At 36.3% G+C, this 16,682-nt stretch overlaps 2 protein-coding genes across 2 annotated transcripts in view; one reads left to right on the top strand and one right to left on the bottom strand.

Annotated features, from left to right (window-relative positions):
• Positions 1-2: 2 nt before the first annotated feature.
• LOC139688145 (serine-rich adhesin for platelets-like) lies at positions 3-3,791 on the bottom strand. Its single transcript, XM_071585573.1, has 3 exons — positions 3,660-3,791; positions 128-3,519; positions 3-8 (listed from the first exon to the last, which is right to left on the bottom strand). Exons 2-3 carry the CDS (start codon positions 3,476-3,478, stop codon positions 3-5), a joined length of 3,357 nt encoding a protein of 1,118 aa, XP_071441674.1. The 5' UTR covers positions 3,479-3,519; positions 3,660-3,791.
• A 209-nt stretch (positions 3,792-4,000) lies between these two features.
• Positions 4,001-16,682, top strand: part of Cap-G (Chromosome associated protein G) — a 41,555-nt gene continuing 28,873 nt past the window's right edge. Inside the window, exons 1-7 of the mRNA XM_071584666.1 lie at positions 4,001-4,254; positions 6,455-6,658; positions 6,733-6,873; positions 10,948-11,035; positions 12,748-12,978; positions 13,957-14,104; positions 15,206-15,409. Coding sequence (XP_071440767.1) covers positions 4,138-4,254; positions 6,455-6,658; positions 6,733-6,873; positions 10,948-11,035; positions 12,748-12,978; positions 13,957-14,104; positions 15,206-15,409 — 1,133 coding nt within the window. The 5' untranslated portion in view covers positions 4,001-4,137. The remainder of the gene's footprint in view (positions 4,255-6,454; positions 6,659-6,732; positions 6,874-10,947; positions 11,036-12,747; positions 12,979-13,956; positions 14,105-15,205; positions 15,410-16,682) is intronic.

Genomic DNA, 16,682 nt, shown 5'->3' with positions numbered 1-16,682 from the left:
CCCTACCTCTGGAAAGAGCAGACCCCCTCCCCAACTCCCCCCCACGCCCACCCCGGGTGGTGCTCAGCCCACGCCCGGGAGGCCTCCCCAGGGCAACACCCCGCCCACTGCCCCTTTCTACTCCCACTTTCCCCAAAGATGATCCACCCCTAGGACTTCCAATGCTGCTGACCCCCCTCGGACTACCCACACACATCCCACGCGGACTCGTCAGCATCCCCATTCCCCTAGACCCCATGAGGCTCATGCCCCTGGGGCTCAGTAGACCTCGAGAGCAGGGGGGTGAGGTGGCATCGCCACTGTTTCCTCGACCCCTGGAAGTGCCCGAGCCCCGCCCTCCTCCCCTACCAACTCCCCGTCTCATTGCCACTTGGTTTCCTCCTCTCCCACTGGAACCCATGATGGACCGTGAACCTCTCCCTCGACCTCTAATGCCACCACGCATCACAGTTATACCGGGCAGACCTCGGGTTGACCTGATGCTGCCCCTGGATGGCTGCATGGGACCAACCCTTATCCCACCCCCTTCCCCTATCTCGACTAGAATTCTTTCAGACATTGGAATCCCTTCATCAGCATTCTCCTTTGGTTCTACAGGCTTCTCTTTCCTTGGGTGCTCGATCACCTCGATGATTTGGATGTCATCGGATCCAGAGTCAGCATCCATCGCCTCCATTTTTGATTTCAGAAGGTCAGCCATTATTGACTCCATGTTCATCGCATCTCCACCAGATTCATTTGAATTCTGTGGATCTGCCATTGGTGGAGTACATGAAGCAGATGACATATCTGCATCAATACTAGATCCTTCCATGGCAGAGAGTATTGCTTCTAGATTATCCCTTTGGATAGGTTTCTGTGATTTTTTTGACGTCGACGGTGAATCTAACTTAGGAGGCATCACCCTCATTGATGAATGGCATGGAAAATCCGAAGAATCTTCCTTTTCCATGCACGATTTCTTCGTCTTGATGTTAATGGATGAACCAAACCTTTTCAGGGGACCAGATTCATCTTTCATGTCAGTTTGGGAGGTAGAATCACTGTCATCCATTGACTCTCTCGAAGGAAACCTGTCCACCTCACTTTTCCCTGAAAAGAGTGCCTCTTCAACCGCACTCATAGAAACCTCTTCCCCTATTAATACTGCCTCTTCACTCCACTCTACTTCACTCTCCTCAGTCACAAACACTTCTGACACAACCTGCGAATTTTCAAACTCCTTATGAACTTCACTACAGTTAGATTGGTCACTCATTTTACTAGTACTGGAGGTGTCTAAACTTTTTCCGGAACCCTTAACAGTAACCCCAGGTTGTTTTTCCACTTTAATATCTAATTTGGAGGAAGAAGAGTCTTTTGATGTCTGCTCAACTCTGGATTGGAATGGAGGGCTGTCTGAATTTGAGCAAGAAGGTGGAGGTGAAGCCTCCTCTGAACTCGGAAGTTTCACAATTTTCACCAAAGCATTTTTAATGTCATTCACTTTCTTGGTTTTTAATATGGTCTCCTTGCATGAATCAGAAGGTGTGCTGCATTGAGATGGAAGATTTCCACTGGTATCACCAGAAGTATTTTCAGAACTGGGAACTGGAGTACCACTATCTGTTGGAGACTCAATAAAAATATTCACTTTGGATGACTTATCTTCAGAAGATGAGCTAGAGGACTGTGAGGGACTATCAATGTGTAATGCACTGGAACCACTCTTAGATCCAGTTGAGACCCTTGAATCCTTCGACTCGTGTACCACTTTCTTTACCATAGTTGGCCGAGCAGTAATTCCGGGGGCACTTTCGCGATCAGGTGCCAAACGAACAGAAATGGATTCACCTACAGAGGATACATCCCTTGGAACGGCAGCCTTTGATGTGGTTGTGCTCGAAGCACCATCTTTACTGGAGGATTGTCCACTGGTTGATACCCGGCTATCAGTCTGTGTTCTACTACATGGTGCACTTTCATCTTCCAATCCTATTAATCTCAATATTGTACTGGCAGTATCTTCCGTACCTCGCGACACCGGCGCATTGAATGAATCACCAGGAGAATTCCTGCCCCTATTGCTTGTCGTTATGGAAAAACTTGAAAGAGCAGACCCTTGATCTTCTGGGTTTCTTCGATGAGGATTCGAAGGATGTGTTTTAGATGCATTTCCTGTGGTTGTGTCTATTTTACTTTCTTGATTCGTTGATGTGCTAGGCTGGGATCCAGATGCTTCCTCTGCTTTGGGGATGCAATCCTTACTAGATGATACACTGTCATTATTTTTTCTGGCCGGTTCTTGGACCACACTGGAATTACCCGGTCCTTCTTGTTCTGTGCACGACGACGCCGACTCGTTGGTCATTTGCCGGCTGGTACCTCTATTTTCTCCCATGGGAAAAGCTGTAGAAGCCGATACCGTATCATTTAACTCGGGCTGTATTGGTGGAGATGATTGATCATTGCTTTCCCTGTTGGGTGGACGTGCAGCTCTATCTCGTGTTGTTGCAGGTTTAGATGCGTCGCTATTTGTAGTGGAAACGCTTGCACCTTCTCCATTTTCGGTGGCAGATACTGTATCACTTTGCTGGCACTCTCTTTGCAAGGGCTGGTTACTCGCAGTTTCTCGGCTAGTTGATGCACTGGGACTTTGACTGCGTGCCGAGGGAACACACTCACTACTGGGCATTTCTAAATTGGAGTGATAGCTTTGAGTTGTTGACACCTGCCACATTTCTCTATCCGTTGTAGAAACTCCAAAATTTTCTCCGACGGAGGAAGACGAGTCATCGGAAAGCTCCATCAATTCTAACGTGGTGCTGTCTGCAGCGCCTGGCAATGATGGGACGTTTCCGTCGACTGCTGCATCCAACTCTTCTTCAACGTCTAACATACCTGGTATATTTGAATTTCCGGCTCCGTCAGAATTTTGAGCATTGCTAGCAGAAGATACTGAAATAAAATCTTCTTGCGGATTATTCTGGCCGGCACTACTTGGTCTATTTTCTTCGCCAGATTCAGATATAGTAATATTTTCATCTCCGAGAGCTTGTGCGATCATTACGGAGTCTTCAGTCGTAGAAGTCAACATTTCCTCGGAATTTCCCCGATCACTCACTTGATTGCTCTCGGGAGTAGAAGCATCACAACTAACACTAGGTAAATTATCATTTAGACCCATAGCCAGAAGTCCTCTGTGGTCTCCTAATCCTTCTCCACTCTGCTCAGCCTCTGGAGGATGAGAAAAAGTTTCTCTGTCTTCCATTAAACCTCCCAGGGCATTCGATGTATCAGGTGAAAGAGAACGCTTGGTACTAGTTCCTTCTAGACCAGAGCTCGACTCACTGCATTCCAAAGAAGTGGGGTTGTTACTGTTCGACGCTACTTCAATCGAAGCCCTCTCCTCATTATTACGGTTATCATTGCATGTAGACGACACCTCACCCTCTTTATCGTCTTTTGACGAACCTTGAGATGATTCGGTAACATCCATATTTAGGATATTATGTAGGCATTAGAAAAGCATCAATCATTCTGCAGAAGAAGATTATACATTAATATTAAAAAATCTACACAGATATCAGATATTTAAACGTAAAAATGCACATAATTCTCATATCGAGGCAATATTACTGACAATAAACAAACTCTTACACTAACTTAAAAACACTTACATTTCACTATAATGCGTAGATCAGCCACTGAAGTTGCAGCTTATATTACTAATAAATCCGTTCCGACAAAAATATGAACATAAATTCAGTAAATACTGCCTGATTTCTGCTAAATGCTTAGTTCATTGAAAGCAAAACAACTTCAGCTCACTACGACACCATAGAAGACTTCACAATCATTAGTTGGTTGTTCGGCGTTGTTCATTCGATACAATAGATGGCGTTCAAATCGTTCTGGCGGGCTCGGGGGGATCAGAATTGAAAACTTCCGTTGAAAATGTTGCCGTTGTTGCCTGTTTGTAAATGTGTTGGTGTAGTCGTTTGTCGTTTATAGGAACTGAGTCGGTGGCAGTGTGGACGGGTTTTACGAAATTTATGGTCGTTAAAATCCCAGTTAGTGTTTGGATTTAAAATTAATTGGAATTCTGAATTTTTTTTATGTGAATGTTGTTGTGGCTTGGGTGCAAATTTAGTGACAATGCCCGCAAAAAATATTCATCATCTTCGGAACAAGATCAAACATGCATTCAACGAGGCCCAGTTTAAGACGGTACACACGAAAGAAATAAAAGAACTTCAAACTGCTTTTCAAGAGGTAATGCAAGAAAAGGGTTACATTTAATGTGTTAGTGCTTAGGTCAATTTATCAAATCTGTAGTTGCAAGCTATGGAGTAGTAAAGTTATAATTTATCTCTTTTTGATAGATCATTACCTACCAAAATGATTTTACCATAATTTGCCAAAGTACTGTGACAGTGTTGGTCTAGTTTCTAGTTATATCGGTATTCGTTTGGTTGTTAATTCTTTGGACACAAAGATATTTACTTACAAACGTTTTTCCTATTACCCTCTCCACCAAAGCTAGCATTTGTGTAGGTGTAAATTGCCGTCTTATAAGTCACATTCTTTTTTCTACAGGAAAAGCTTGCTCTTTTCCACACTGGCAATATCTCATGAAGTATACACTAGGTTAATAAATCACCAATATTTCTCGATTCGTAAATAAAACATCAAGTTTATTCTTAAAATATGTTCTAGCATAAATATTTATAATTTAGGATAATATTTACATTGATACCGATTAAATATTTATTGCGGTTCTCATAGCACATACGATTTTCTCTCAGTATCATCCCAAAGAGTTGCCATAATTTTTTATGAATGATGTGTTTTTAAGTAATTACACAACTTTTGGAGTATCTTTTCCTTCATTTTCAGTGGTGTCAATACTCACTCATTCGTGCTCGCAGGCAAGTACTTCTTAAGTCATCTTATATCAGCTTATTTTCTCCTTTATTTTTTATCATTATCAAGTTGTCATGTTACTACCAGTGTTTCATATTTGAATCTTCGCTAGAATATTGTTGTGTACATGTTTTTGTTGACTCAGTCATCTGAATGTTTACTTTTTCCTCTTCATGATGCAGTCTTATTGAGGCAAGCCTCGTGAGGTGAAGTTTTGGGGAAAATCCTCCAAACCTTGAATTTCGTGGATGTCAACTAGCTCCTTCCACAGGGAGGAGCATGGTTGACGTCAAGCTCATCATTTTATTTAAGTTTTTCATGACTTAGTTCCCCATTGTTTCATATTGAATTTCAATATTTGCAAGAAAGAGCTTTTGGGAGGCGGTACTGGGGGAATTATTTTATGTTTTTAAAGGAAATTTATTACTGATGGTCAAATAACTGTTCAAAGTCATCAGCATAAATCCGGAAAACAAACCTTAGTGATTAATTTGTATTTTCATAAGAAAGAATGAAAGCATTATTTTATAAATGAAAGATCTCAGGGAATATGTAGTACAGAATTGAAGACATGGAAAGAGTACTCAAAATAGGACATTTCTCTTAAAATAAAGCTAAGCATGCATATTATGTAAACTGTAATGCATATAACTTGTGATCAGACTATACTAACTTGGGCTATTTAGCATGGCGTTTGGCTTCACTCTCTTTATACGCTGCAGTCCTATTAATTCCAACTCTCCCAGTTGGTGTTTTTGATTGTTTCAGTACCAACTGTAACTTCAAGGAGGCCAGCCTTTCCTGCTGAAATTCAAAATGTATAGATGTATATATTTTGTATTTGGCTGAATTTTTAATTAATCGTGTATGAAACTTGCAGTATTTTGGTACAGACAGAACAGAAGTAATTTACGTGTTCTTGTATGCTTATGTGAACTGTTTAATCTATACCTTGGATAATATGTAACTCTGGGAATCAGGATTTGGATATAGTTAAGAATATAATAGAAGGAGAAATAAAGGGAAAAGTCCCAAGAAGAAGGCCAAGGGATAAATATATGGGACAATTAAAGAAGAAAGTACACTGCAAAAAATACCAGGAAGTAAGCCAATTAGAATCAGTTAGGATAGCATGGAGGGCTGCAGTCAACCAATCCTGGGATTGAACGACCAATGATGATTAATGACTGTAGTTGGATTAACTTTCAAATCTTTCATAAATACTATAATATTGTTTTCACGGAGAATAAATTGTGGACTTGTATAATTTTAATTAAGTGGGTTAGTGTTAAGGGTTTTTTTAGTAGTATTTTGAACCCACAAGGATTCGCATATGCATATAACACACAGTGGTACATATGCATTATACTATTGACTACTCCATCAGGCCAAAAATGAATAACAAAAAGTGTAATGTATCATGTGATTGGCAAAGTATTAATTCCTAAAAATTCAAGTGAAAAAGTTCAAGTTGTCAATTTATGGATTTATTATTTCCTACAATTTTTGTTTTTCATTGTTACTGATTTGAAAAATCATTTTTTTTCAGTATTCATTGCGAGATTTCATGATTGAGTTTATCACATACCTCAAAATACCCTTGAGCCATGCAAAGAAACATGTTTCAGTTGAGCGCACACTTGACTTTGCAGCCAAGTTCTGTGTTTCCTTTGTCCCTGAAATGGAAGAGGAGGATGATGAAGATGCAACAGTGGATCCGCTTCTCAATGAAATATTTGAGTTTATTTTCAAAGTAAGGCATCAAAATAATGACTTGAAGCAATCTGTTGTCTTTTTTTATTAAATACAATTTATCTCTGTTTATAGAATCATGGAGTTTCGAGTGAATCAGTTCGTTTCCGTGTCTGCCAGTTTGCCAATAGACTGCTTGCATCATTGCCACCAAGTGCTGGCCTGGATATGAATCTGTGGAATCAGCTTCATAAGTGCATGAGTGAAAGGCTTAAAGTAAGTGATCACACTATTTACATCAATTAAATTAGATGCCAAACAAGTACACTGTAAAAAATCTATGTACCAAGCTTGTCAAAAATATAATCTGGTGCATTAAACAAAAATATGACACATGCTAAACAAAAATTGTTAATTGGTCTAATTGTTGTTATTTAGTTAAAAAGAGTAATATCGCTGTGGATCTGCAGCAAATTGCCAGCTAAACGAAATTAACTGTAACTTGTTCCTTCTGATAAAGAGGAATCAATAAATTCTATCGCTCCAATAAAATTGAGATTGTGCAATTTTAATTCAAATTTACCGTTGTTAGATGTCTAGGCCATTTGTATTCATCATTATGAAATATGTCAATGATTCTCTATGAATTAAATTACACAAAACACCATTGCTGAACCATTTTTTATTAATAACGAAACAAAAACAATTTCAAGTTGCTGAATCCTACCATCATTTTGATTTGTCTATACAGTATTTATAATATAAATAGATATGCCTGTAGATGTGTCAGTGATGTCAAAATATTCTTTGAAATCTTGTATGAATGTTTTATGATTACTCCTGCATCCTACAATATAGACTATCCATAAGCACAGTGTAATGGTTGGAGCTAATCATAATTCATTTTCTATTCAATTTCTTTAAATTTTTATGCTGCAGTATCTATTTATTTTGTTTTTGTCTTATCTTCTTCAAATATAATATGATCTCAAAGGTGCTTGTGCTAGAGTTGTTTGATAAAGATGAACCATACATTTTTTTGCATAATTTATTGTGAAAATTTTTAATTATGTTGCAGGGTTAGCTTTATGTTTAATGTATATGTATCACAATTTTCATTTATTCAATAGTAAGAATAATCAGCATTTGCCCCGAGACAAGTATAGTGCATATATTGTATTAGGCATGTTGAAATATGAGCAGTACATTTTACATTTAGTGATTAAATATATTTTTAACCCTGTATAAAATTAATTGAGTTTAAGACATATATTAAGGACACTTATCATACGAGTAATCATTAATAGAGAAGTACAACTTAAGCAATTCCTGTGCCCTAGACTTGAATACATTTTCTGACTTGATACAGTTAATGTCAACTAGCAGATTGCTCCATCAAGGCCTATTTTCTATGAATTAAATTTGCTACCATTCCTGTGCATTTACATTATGCTTTTAATTCTGTACATGAAAAATAACATTGGCCACTATTCTCTTAACTCTGCCTATCATCATCATTACACCAGAGGAAAGAGAAATTAGGACCCAATGAAATGGGCATCAGATTATATTACAAACTACCCAAAAGTATGAAGGATACAAAGGGAACTGCTGCGTTCAGTCAAAAATTAAAAATATATCTACAGATAATAAGTTCTATTCGGTTGACGAATGTCTCAACAATATTCCTGACCAGTAAGTTCATACTCTTTTAGCAATGGTCATGGTCCGATTCATGTTGGTGATCAATGATTTTTCTGACTTGATATTTCATGTGCATACTACAGCCAATGTTCATGGGTTTGTGCCAAATATTATGTAACTGTGAGCACCATTTCCTTTTTGTGTATCTTAATTGAGCCTGTGTCTTGGCTCCTTTTTGGCGTGCCTCATATCATGTACCTACACCACCCATCTGGTATTTTTGTATTGTGATCTCTGGGCAAATAAAAAGTAATAATAATAGTATATATTGAAATACCTATCTACCTTGGACCAAATTTTGTGGTACTTGTTCTCACGTTGATTAGGTTGCCTTCATGGAAGTCAGGATTTAGGGAAAGCTATTGTTTCCTAAAAAGCATTATGCCTGACAGTCAGTAAAGCAGGAATTTTAAGTGATTTAATGGTTGGTGTGGAGGGAGCATGACATGATTTCTGTTCAATAGTTCTTATTATGCATTACTTGACTTTAGTAGGCTTCATTGGCAGCTGATGAAACATGTTCAATTTGTCTATGCCAGCTATGATAAAGAAAACTGCTTCTTGCATAGGTGTTTCTTCACATTGAGAAACATGAAAATGTCACATAGGGTTAGGTCCACACTATAAGGAGGATAAAGAATACTCTAAAAATTGATTTTTGTGAGATATTCAGTGAAAACCTTTGTAATTTGTAGCCAAGCATTATCACAGTGCATCATCTAGTCTGTTGCTTTGAAATGTGGCCTCTTGCAATTAATATAGCCTAGGAAAATTTCAGGACATATTACAGTGTGTTCCATTTACAGTTGTGTTTGGTGGTGTGGCCTGCTGATTCCCTGGATGTCTGTAAAATAATATGGCCTTAATTTTCCCAACAGAAACACTGCTATGACTTTTATGAGTTGCTGGTGATCACCACAATAAGCTTTGCTGTTTATTTTCAGGTTCAAATGATATATTCAAGTTTCTTCTGCAGTGATAACCTTTGAAAGAAATGCCTCGTATTATAGAGTCAACTTCAATAGCAATAGACACCTGCTTACAAATGTCTTGTTATTTGGATGTGTAGTCATGGAGCTTGTTGCACACAAATGTCAAAACTGTCAGTTAAAATATGCAATTTTCTATACCTGTCAACTCCATTATGGTACTCTTGTAATCTTGCATCCAATGAGAATAATTGGATAATGTCATAGTTAATTCATAAATGTGTGCAGTGAACGGGATAATGCTGAATTAAAGTCTGAAATATTTAAGGGAAATTACAAAAATCAATAGCCATGGTACTGATTGACATTTATTTTGCAGAACATAATTATTTTTCAGTTTTCTCAGTCAGTTTTGTTCTCAAATTAGCTTTTGCCCCTGGCTTCAGTTACTATTCCCGAAGTAAAGGGATGTTCTTTTAATGGCATAATATAATCTATGGCTTAAAATGAAGCAGTTTGTAGGTACCAGAAGGGAGTTAATACTCTTCCCCTTATATCAGTGCCAAATTTTTAAATACGATCAAAGCTATATTGAATATTAAAATAGGAGTTCATAAAATAGAGCAGGTGGAACAGTGTAGCTATCTTGGAAGAGTTTTATACTATGATGGTCAAAGTATTAGGGGCATAAGAAGAAGAATTGCATCAAGGAGGTGGGCATTTATGATAGGGATGTTAAGAAAATACCCGTTAAAACTTTTACATGGAGCATTGGTTTGCATGTGTGGAAACAGTTGTTGAAGCAAGATGATAAGCAGAGATTGGAGGCTTTTGAAATGCAGGTGTGGAGGATGGAAAAGATGAAATGAACTGAAAAGGAAACAACGAGGAAGTGCTAGTTATGGTTGGGGAGGAAAGGGGATTTTTGGAAAAAATCCAAAGCTGTTAGGAAAGATGGATGCAGAGAATTTTGATTGGCAATAGGATGTTGAAGACTGTGATAGAGGCAAAAGCATTATGCAAGCAAGGAATGTGCAAGATTAGGAAAGGCATGTTGGGTGGAATGAAGGGAGGAAATAAATATGCAGAGTTGAAGAGGGGCTTATTTTATGGTCGGATGTCATGTTGTGTTTTGTTAAGAGATGATAATAGAATTGTCGCTGGACCATTTGGTAGCTTGGGTCAATCAAGAAACTACCTTAAATAGTATAATATCATTAATAATACTGGCTAAAGATCATCGATTCATGCTTTGTCAATACTTATGCAACTTCCCACTTCACCAAATACCTCAGTTGCAATAGAACAAGTAAATTACAGCCTACTCTGCGGACGGGCAATTGACACTCATGAATGTATGGGAATTCTATGTTGTAGAAGTGTGCCATGTGAAAATTGAGTTTTAGTCATTATGTACAATTGATATTTCTGGTTTGTGATGCTGCTATCATTTTTAAGCATAGTATTTAACTATCCTGATAACCTTTGCTTATTGTCTCTCTGCTGAAAGAGGAACATAGCCATGTCTGATGTACTACGCCCATCTGTGCAGTATTTTGTAACACTGAGGGAATTTTGATAGCTTACATGAATGAAAGTACAAAACAGTAGTTATTTAAGATGTTAGGGTCTATTGTACAATTTATCATATAAACAGATTCATGCGGAAGAGGTTCTGCTGTTCCTTGTAAAATTAATTTATTCTGTTGCCTTCTAGGACAAGAGGCCATCTGTCCGGTCCCAAGCAATAATGGCTCTTCAAAGACTGCAGGACCCATGTGATAAAGATTGCTCGGTTATTCAAGGTAATGCATTCTAGTGATCACCACAGTTCTATCACAATCAACCTGATCATTTGATAGGTGAGGGTAGAATTCTTCTGGTGCTAATTCCGACAGTATATGAAATTTGTACATCAGGGTGAGAGGGGGGGGGTTAATTCCCTTCCCTGGGCCAATTTCCCAAGAAGGTCGATGATTCCCTAGGAAGATTGTTCCCCAAAAATTCACCCAGTTTGGAAGAAGCTGAGCGTGCCCAGAGGTGTCCCCGCTAATCAAACCTGATTCTCTGGTCAGTAGCCAAGTGCCCTACCCATTGGACTACCATGTCCCCCCTTTCTAATGATTCACTCATAAATTATCTCATGTAATTACAGGATAACCTTTTTCAAGGTCAGGTTCCCCAAAGATCGTGATTCTTTTTTGCATGCTGTTGCTATATCCATCACTCAATTTTCCTTAGAAATTGCCGATGTTGGAGCCCAGCTTCGTTGACTCATATCACGTTTAGCAATCACTCTATTTGGTTTTCATATTGCAGAATATGAAGAATAAGAAATACTTAATTATCCATTCTATAAGTAAAGATGATGAGCTCATTAAGGAGATCCATTATTACACTCCTGATGTATTTTCCATCTTGTTCCATTTTTGATCTTTTTCATTTTTCTTGTCTCTTTGAATTAATGTTTTGCCTATCTCTTACTCTATTCCAATAAGGGTTCTTTATCAATTGAAACTTTAAATTTGTAGCAGAATCGTTTTTTATAAAATTCAAAAACTAAACTTGTTAATGTTATGATAATTTGCTGACCCCAGTGGTTCTATCTCTGCTGGCCAACCCAGAGGTCATGGATTCAATTTTTGCATAGATGGGTTTTCCTCTATTACTTTGGGTGTTTGAACTTTTCTTTGTTTTTATTTCCATGTTTAAAAAGTCCATGTAAATGCCAGAAAGGTTGTTTTTTGATTAATGCTAGATAAATTGAAAATTCTCTTCACACATGTCCTGTGGTGCAAGAACCTGCTGTTCTTACAGAATGTTCCTTTTTTGCATGAATCATATTTTTGTGCGTTAGGTATGAAATTGTATCTTTCCAGTAGTTTGTATAAGTCTTAAACTTGGGTGATAAAATATTAGGCTGAACACCATGTATATTTAGACTTAAGAAAACAAGGAATAGCTAGGCATGGTTAGGGAGAAGAGAGGATTGTTGAGACAGGTCTAAAGGAGGCAAAAAAAGATGGATGCAGAGCATTTTGATCGGTAATGGTTTGTTGAAGTCTGTGATAGATGGGGATAATATTATATAAGAGTGGAAGGAGTAGAAAAAGATGTGCATGTTAGATGTAAGGAAGGAAATATCCAGAATTGGAGAGGGCTTATTGTATGGGCATTGTTGGATATAAGTTTGTGTTATATTAGGGGAGGCTAGTCAATGTATTATTTTACCATTGGATAGGCTGTGTCCATCCAAAACGTATCTTAAATAGTAGAATACCAATAATAATAATAGTGTGTTAGTTATATGGTGTTGTGAAATAATATTATTAATATTTAATTTTAGTGTGTTCTTGTATTTCAACATCATTTTGCTGGATTGTGGCCTACTGAGCCTTTTCATTTCTAATGTATGAAAAATTAATATGTTTACTGGTCAAAAAAAACATACTTTTCATTTTATTTTCAAATGCCATTGTATATCATTTAAAAATTTTTATTTGGCCTTATTTTACAGCTATGAAATTCCACCTTGCCAATGATCCTAGTGCTGAAGTCAGACTGAGTGTTCTTTCAACTATTGCTACCACAAATGACACTGTAATGGATGTAGTCATGCGAACTCAAGATGTTAGTGAGACCATACGCCGCCAAGCTTATCAATTTCTTGCAGAGAAGGTCGATGTAAGAATCTTATCCATTCAACACCGAGAAAGATTACTTCAAGCTGGCCTTAATGATCGTTCAGGTAAACTTTATTTTAAATTGATTTGGTGTTCATCAATGAATTTTCAAAATAGTAATATTCATTTGTATATATAACTCAATACTTGTGCTTGGATTGACTCACTTTGTTAAAATCTGGAGCTTCTCTCACCCTTGGGAATCTAGAAGAAGAGTATCATAGTTGTTAAAACTTACATCTAAGATTAATGCATATAATTATGTTTGTAGTGAGTAGTATTTTGTTCATGTGATTCCATAACTGCATGTAATTTGCCCCTAAATCAGTAGAGGTGAAGAACTTTAAACTGCACTTGCATATGCCAATTTGGCACTAAACATCTCCAAGAGGCAAATTTCATTTCTGCAGGCACACATTTCTTGGGAATGCTTGCTATATTGTGCTTTTTGCAATTAAGGAATGTTGATAAATAAATTAGATAATTTGGCCAATACTGAATTGGTTGCATTATGCATGTAGGAGATGGTGGGCATATAGTATATGTAAGTGGGCTTTTGTGAAAATTATTTCTTGTGTAGGGTAACCAATTTACCAACATTTCTTTGAGATGCTATTAATCTTGGGGTTAAGGTAAATCAATTAATAAACTATGATTTGTATTTATTCCCTATCTATTTTCTGGAAGATCAAGTATTTGCTAATTTAAACTTCCTCACATGACTGAAAGGATTTCGATGTATACTTTGAAAACAGAATTACTGGTAAAATACAACTAATTATAGCATGCTTTAATTTTTTGAATTGCAAATTAATAGAAATAGTAATTCTCCTATAATAAATCACTTTGGTTTACAAGCATTTTCATTTTTTTAATACTAGTGAACAAATTTACTTGTCTCCTGAAATAATTGAAACATATGTAGGTATTTCTTTAAACTAGGATTACAGGAAATATTTTATTGTGTTTCCTTGTATTTTTGGACTGTAATAATGTATTACTTTCTTCTGTGTAATTATTATATTTATCCATAAATATTCCAGATGCAGTAAAGCGTTTTGTAAAAACTAAATTTCTCTCCAAGTGGTTGAAGAGTTGCGATGAAGATATCTTAACCTTGCTTTCAATTTTGGATGTTACAAATTGGACCAAGGCCACTCTTCTTGAGTTGGTGCTTAAATGCTTGTTCAAGTAAGAATAATTCTTAATTACATTTTCTCGAACTAATTTTCAGATTGTTGTCATGTTATTTTAGGACTCTGATGTAAAATAATAACTGTGTACTTCACTATGATCCAAATAACAATGTGCTCTGTAAGTATTGTTTAGGAAGTATTTATGATACTTTAAGTTCCAGTGGCAATTAGCATTTAAGATAATATGTCTTATTTGTATGTCTTTATCTGGAAATAATTTAGATGCTCATAAAAAATTAAAAACTGGCATGAATGAGCAACATTTTTAAATTTTCAGGGAGGGAAAAGTGAGTATTAAGAAATTCTTGTCTGTATGAATTGATGATTTATGAAAATAAACATAGAAGCAGTCATAGTCTGCTGTTTTAAGCACAGAAAGTCTGAAAATTAGCTCTTTATACTTAACTTAAGAATAACCTAAATGAAGTGGGAAAATTTTCTCCTGAGTTCAGAGAGACTTTGACTTTGGAGTAAAGGAAAGGGGGGGGGGGTAAATATGGGTAATTTTGACACCCCACTAGGAATCAACACATCCAGGAAGCACTTGACTTGTACGTTTTATTATCATGTTCACAGAATATATAGGTTTTATTTTAGCTGGCAAGTTACTCGAAAATGTTAGCATGAATATTTGTAGTACCTATTCAAGAAAGCGACTAGTATTTAACTAGAATAAAATGAGAGATTTTATTTTTGCTGGGAATTTTCTTTAATTTGTAAAATCCTAAAACTTTGTCGCTAAGGTTATATTCAAATGTTGAATTTAAATGGAGCAGTATGTCGCTCAATGAATCTCTTCTGTTGTAGCGAAAGTTTTCAAGACTTAAGAGAGCACAAGGAAAACCTTGAGCAACTTAATACTCGTAAACCTACTGAACATTATAAAAACACTGTTAAAGCTTAGGATTTGTGAACCTATTTTTGGTTTGAAACCTGGCCATGCCAGAGGAAAGAATTTGTTTTATTAAAGTTCTACATTTTTGATCTAGGAAATGGGAAAATTATTTATTGAACCAAATGTTTAATATATTTTTCACTGCCAAAGCTCTACTGAGTCAGATTTTCATCTTTGTAATTTAATCTGTATTTTTTTCAGTAAATTTGAAATTGAAAACTTGATTTCCTGCATAGAATTAGATGCTGAAACTAAGACAGTCCCACTCAACAACCTGACACCAGAAAGGGCTCTATTTTGGCGTTATATAGCACAATATTTACATGAAATGGATGAAGAGAATTCCTCAGATTTGATGGATAAAGTTCTGCCAAACTTATCACCAATGTGTGAATATATAAGAAGGTAAATTACATGTATAGCAATATAATTACTTCTAGTAAGCTTTTCCCAATATTTTAAGACATTTTGATCTTATGAATGGGAAAAAAATCTTGCTGCACAATTGCCGCTGATGACCAGTTTGATAACCAACCACCTCTAGGTATCAGTGTGGTTGATTTCTTGGGAGTTTTTGAAGCAGAATGTTTTCCACTGGATTAAATCATGAGACAATTATTAAATGAGACTCAATTAAGGAATACTTCTTGAATTTATTCTCTCTATTAGGGCATTGATTGGTCAAGTGAGACAACCTGAGATTTAGGAAAGAGCTGTTCATGGATAAATAGCTTGTGCTATAATTTTCCACTGATTTATTACTTCTTCAATCTTGTTTCGAAAACAAAATTTTGATTTTATGTTAATGTTAACGACAGATTTTTTGACAGAGATAGAAAGTATATGATACTTCATGTTAATTATGTATATAATTTGAGGTATGACATCAACTGCCAAAGTATTTTACTTTTAGTCGAATTATATTTTAATGATTACATCATCTAAAAAGAATAATGATACAATGACTGTAATGATGCTGATGCATGCCCTATGATTTACTTGTAAATTAAATAAGTAATAGGAAGACATACATGTTGCACCCAGGGTGGTCATTTGCTTCAAAATCTTCTGAAACATAGAAGTCATAAACATGCTTATTAAGTCACATTTTTATGGCGTAAAAATTTAGCGAGAAAGAAAGCATTTGTCCATGATTGTATTTTAGTTAATAAATCTTTTAAGAATGATTTTAAAACCTGATTCTTTTTATAATTGATAATTATAAATCTTCACACTTTTTCAAGTGCATCATTCATTTTCGTGATTGGCATTTAAAATACTTATTGACATAATTATTTGTACATGTGTTTGAGAAAGTTCTAATCTATCCTTGATAAATGTTTTATGTAACCTTGACTAATGTCTTAAAAATTGCATTACCTGTGGTATTCAAGTGTTTGTGCTTCCCATCAGGCTGATTGGTGCGTTTGGTAGGCTCCTTTAATGAAGTAAAGTCGGCACTTATCTTTAGACCTAAAGATCCACTGCATTCTCTTAACCATGGAGTCTTTCATGGCTTTATGTTTTTTGATCAGCCAAGAGCTCACTTATGTATACTGTTGCACCTTCATAAGTGTTGCTAAGTACTTAGTACATAGCATAATTATTGGCATTTTCTGTTACAATGAATAATGAAAATGTGATAAGTCTACAATTAACCCAAATGGATATTCCGGTC

This window comes from Hetaerina americana, unplaced genomic scaffold, assembly GCF_022747635.1.
Source record: "Hetaerina americana unplaced genomic scaffold, ioHetAmer1.1.p SCAF_2, whole genome shotgun sequence".
Taxonomy (NCBI): domain Eukaryota; kingdom Metazoa; phylum Arthropoda; class Insecta; order Odonata; family Calopterygidae; genus Hetaerina; species Hetaerina americana.
The sequence above is the reverse complement of the archived record's forward strand: the minus strand, read 5'-3'. Positions and strand labels throughout refer to the sequence as shown.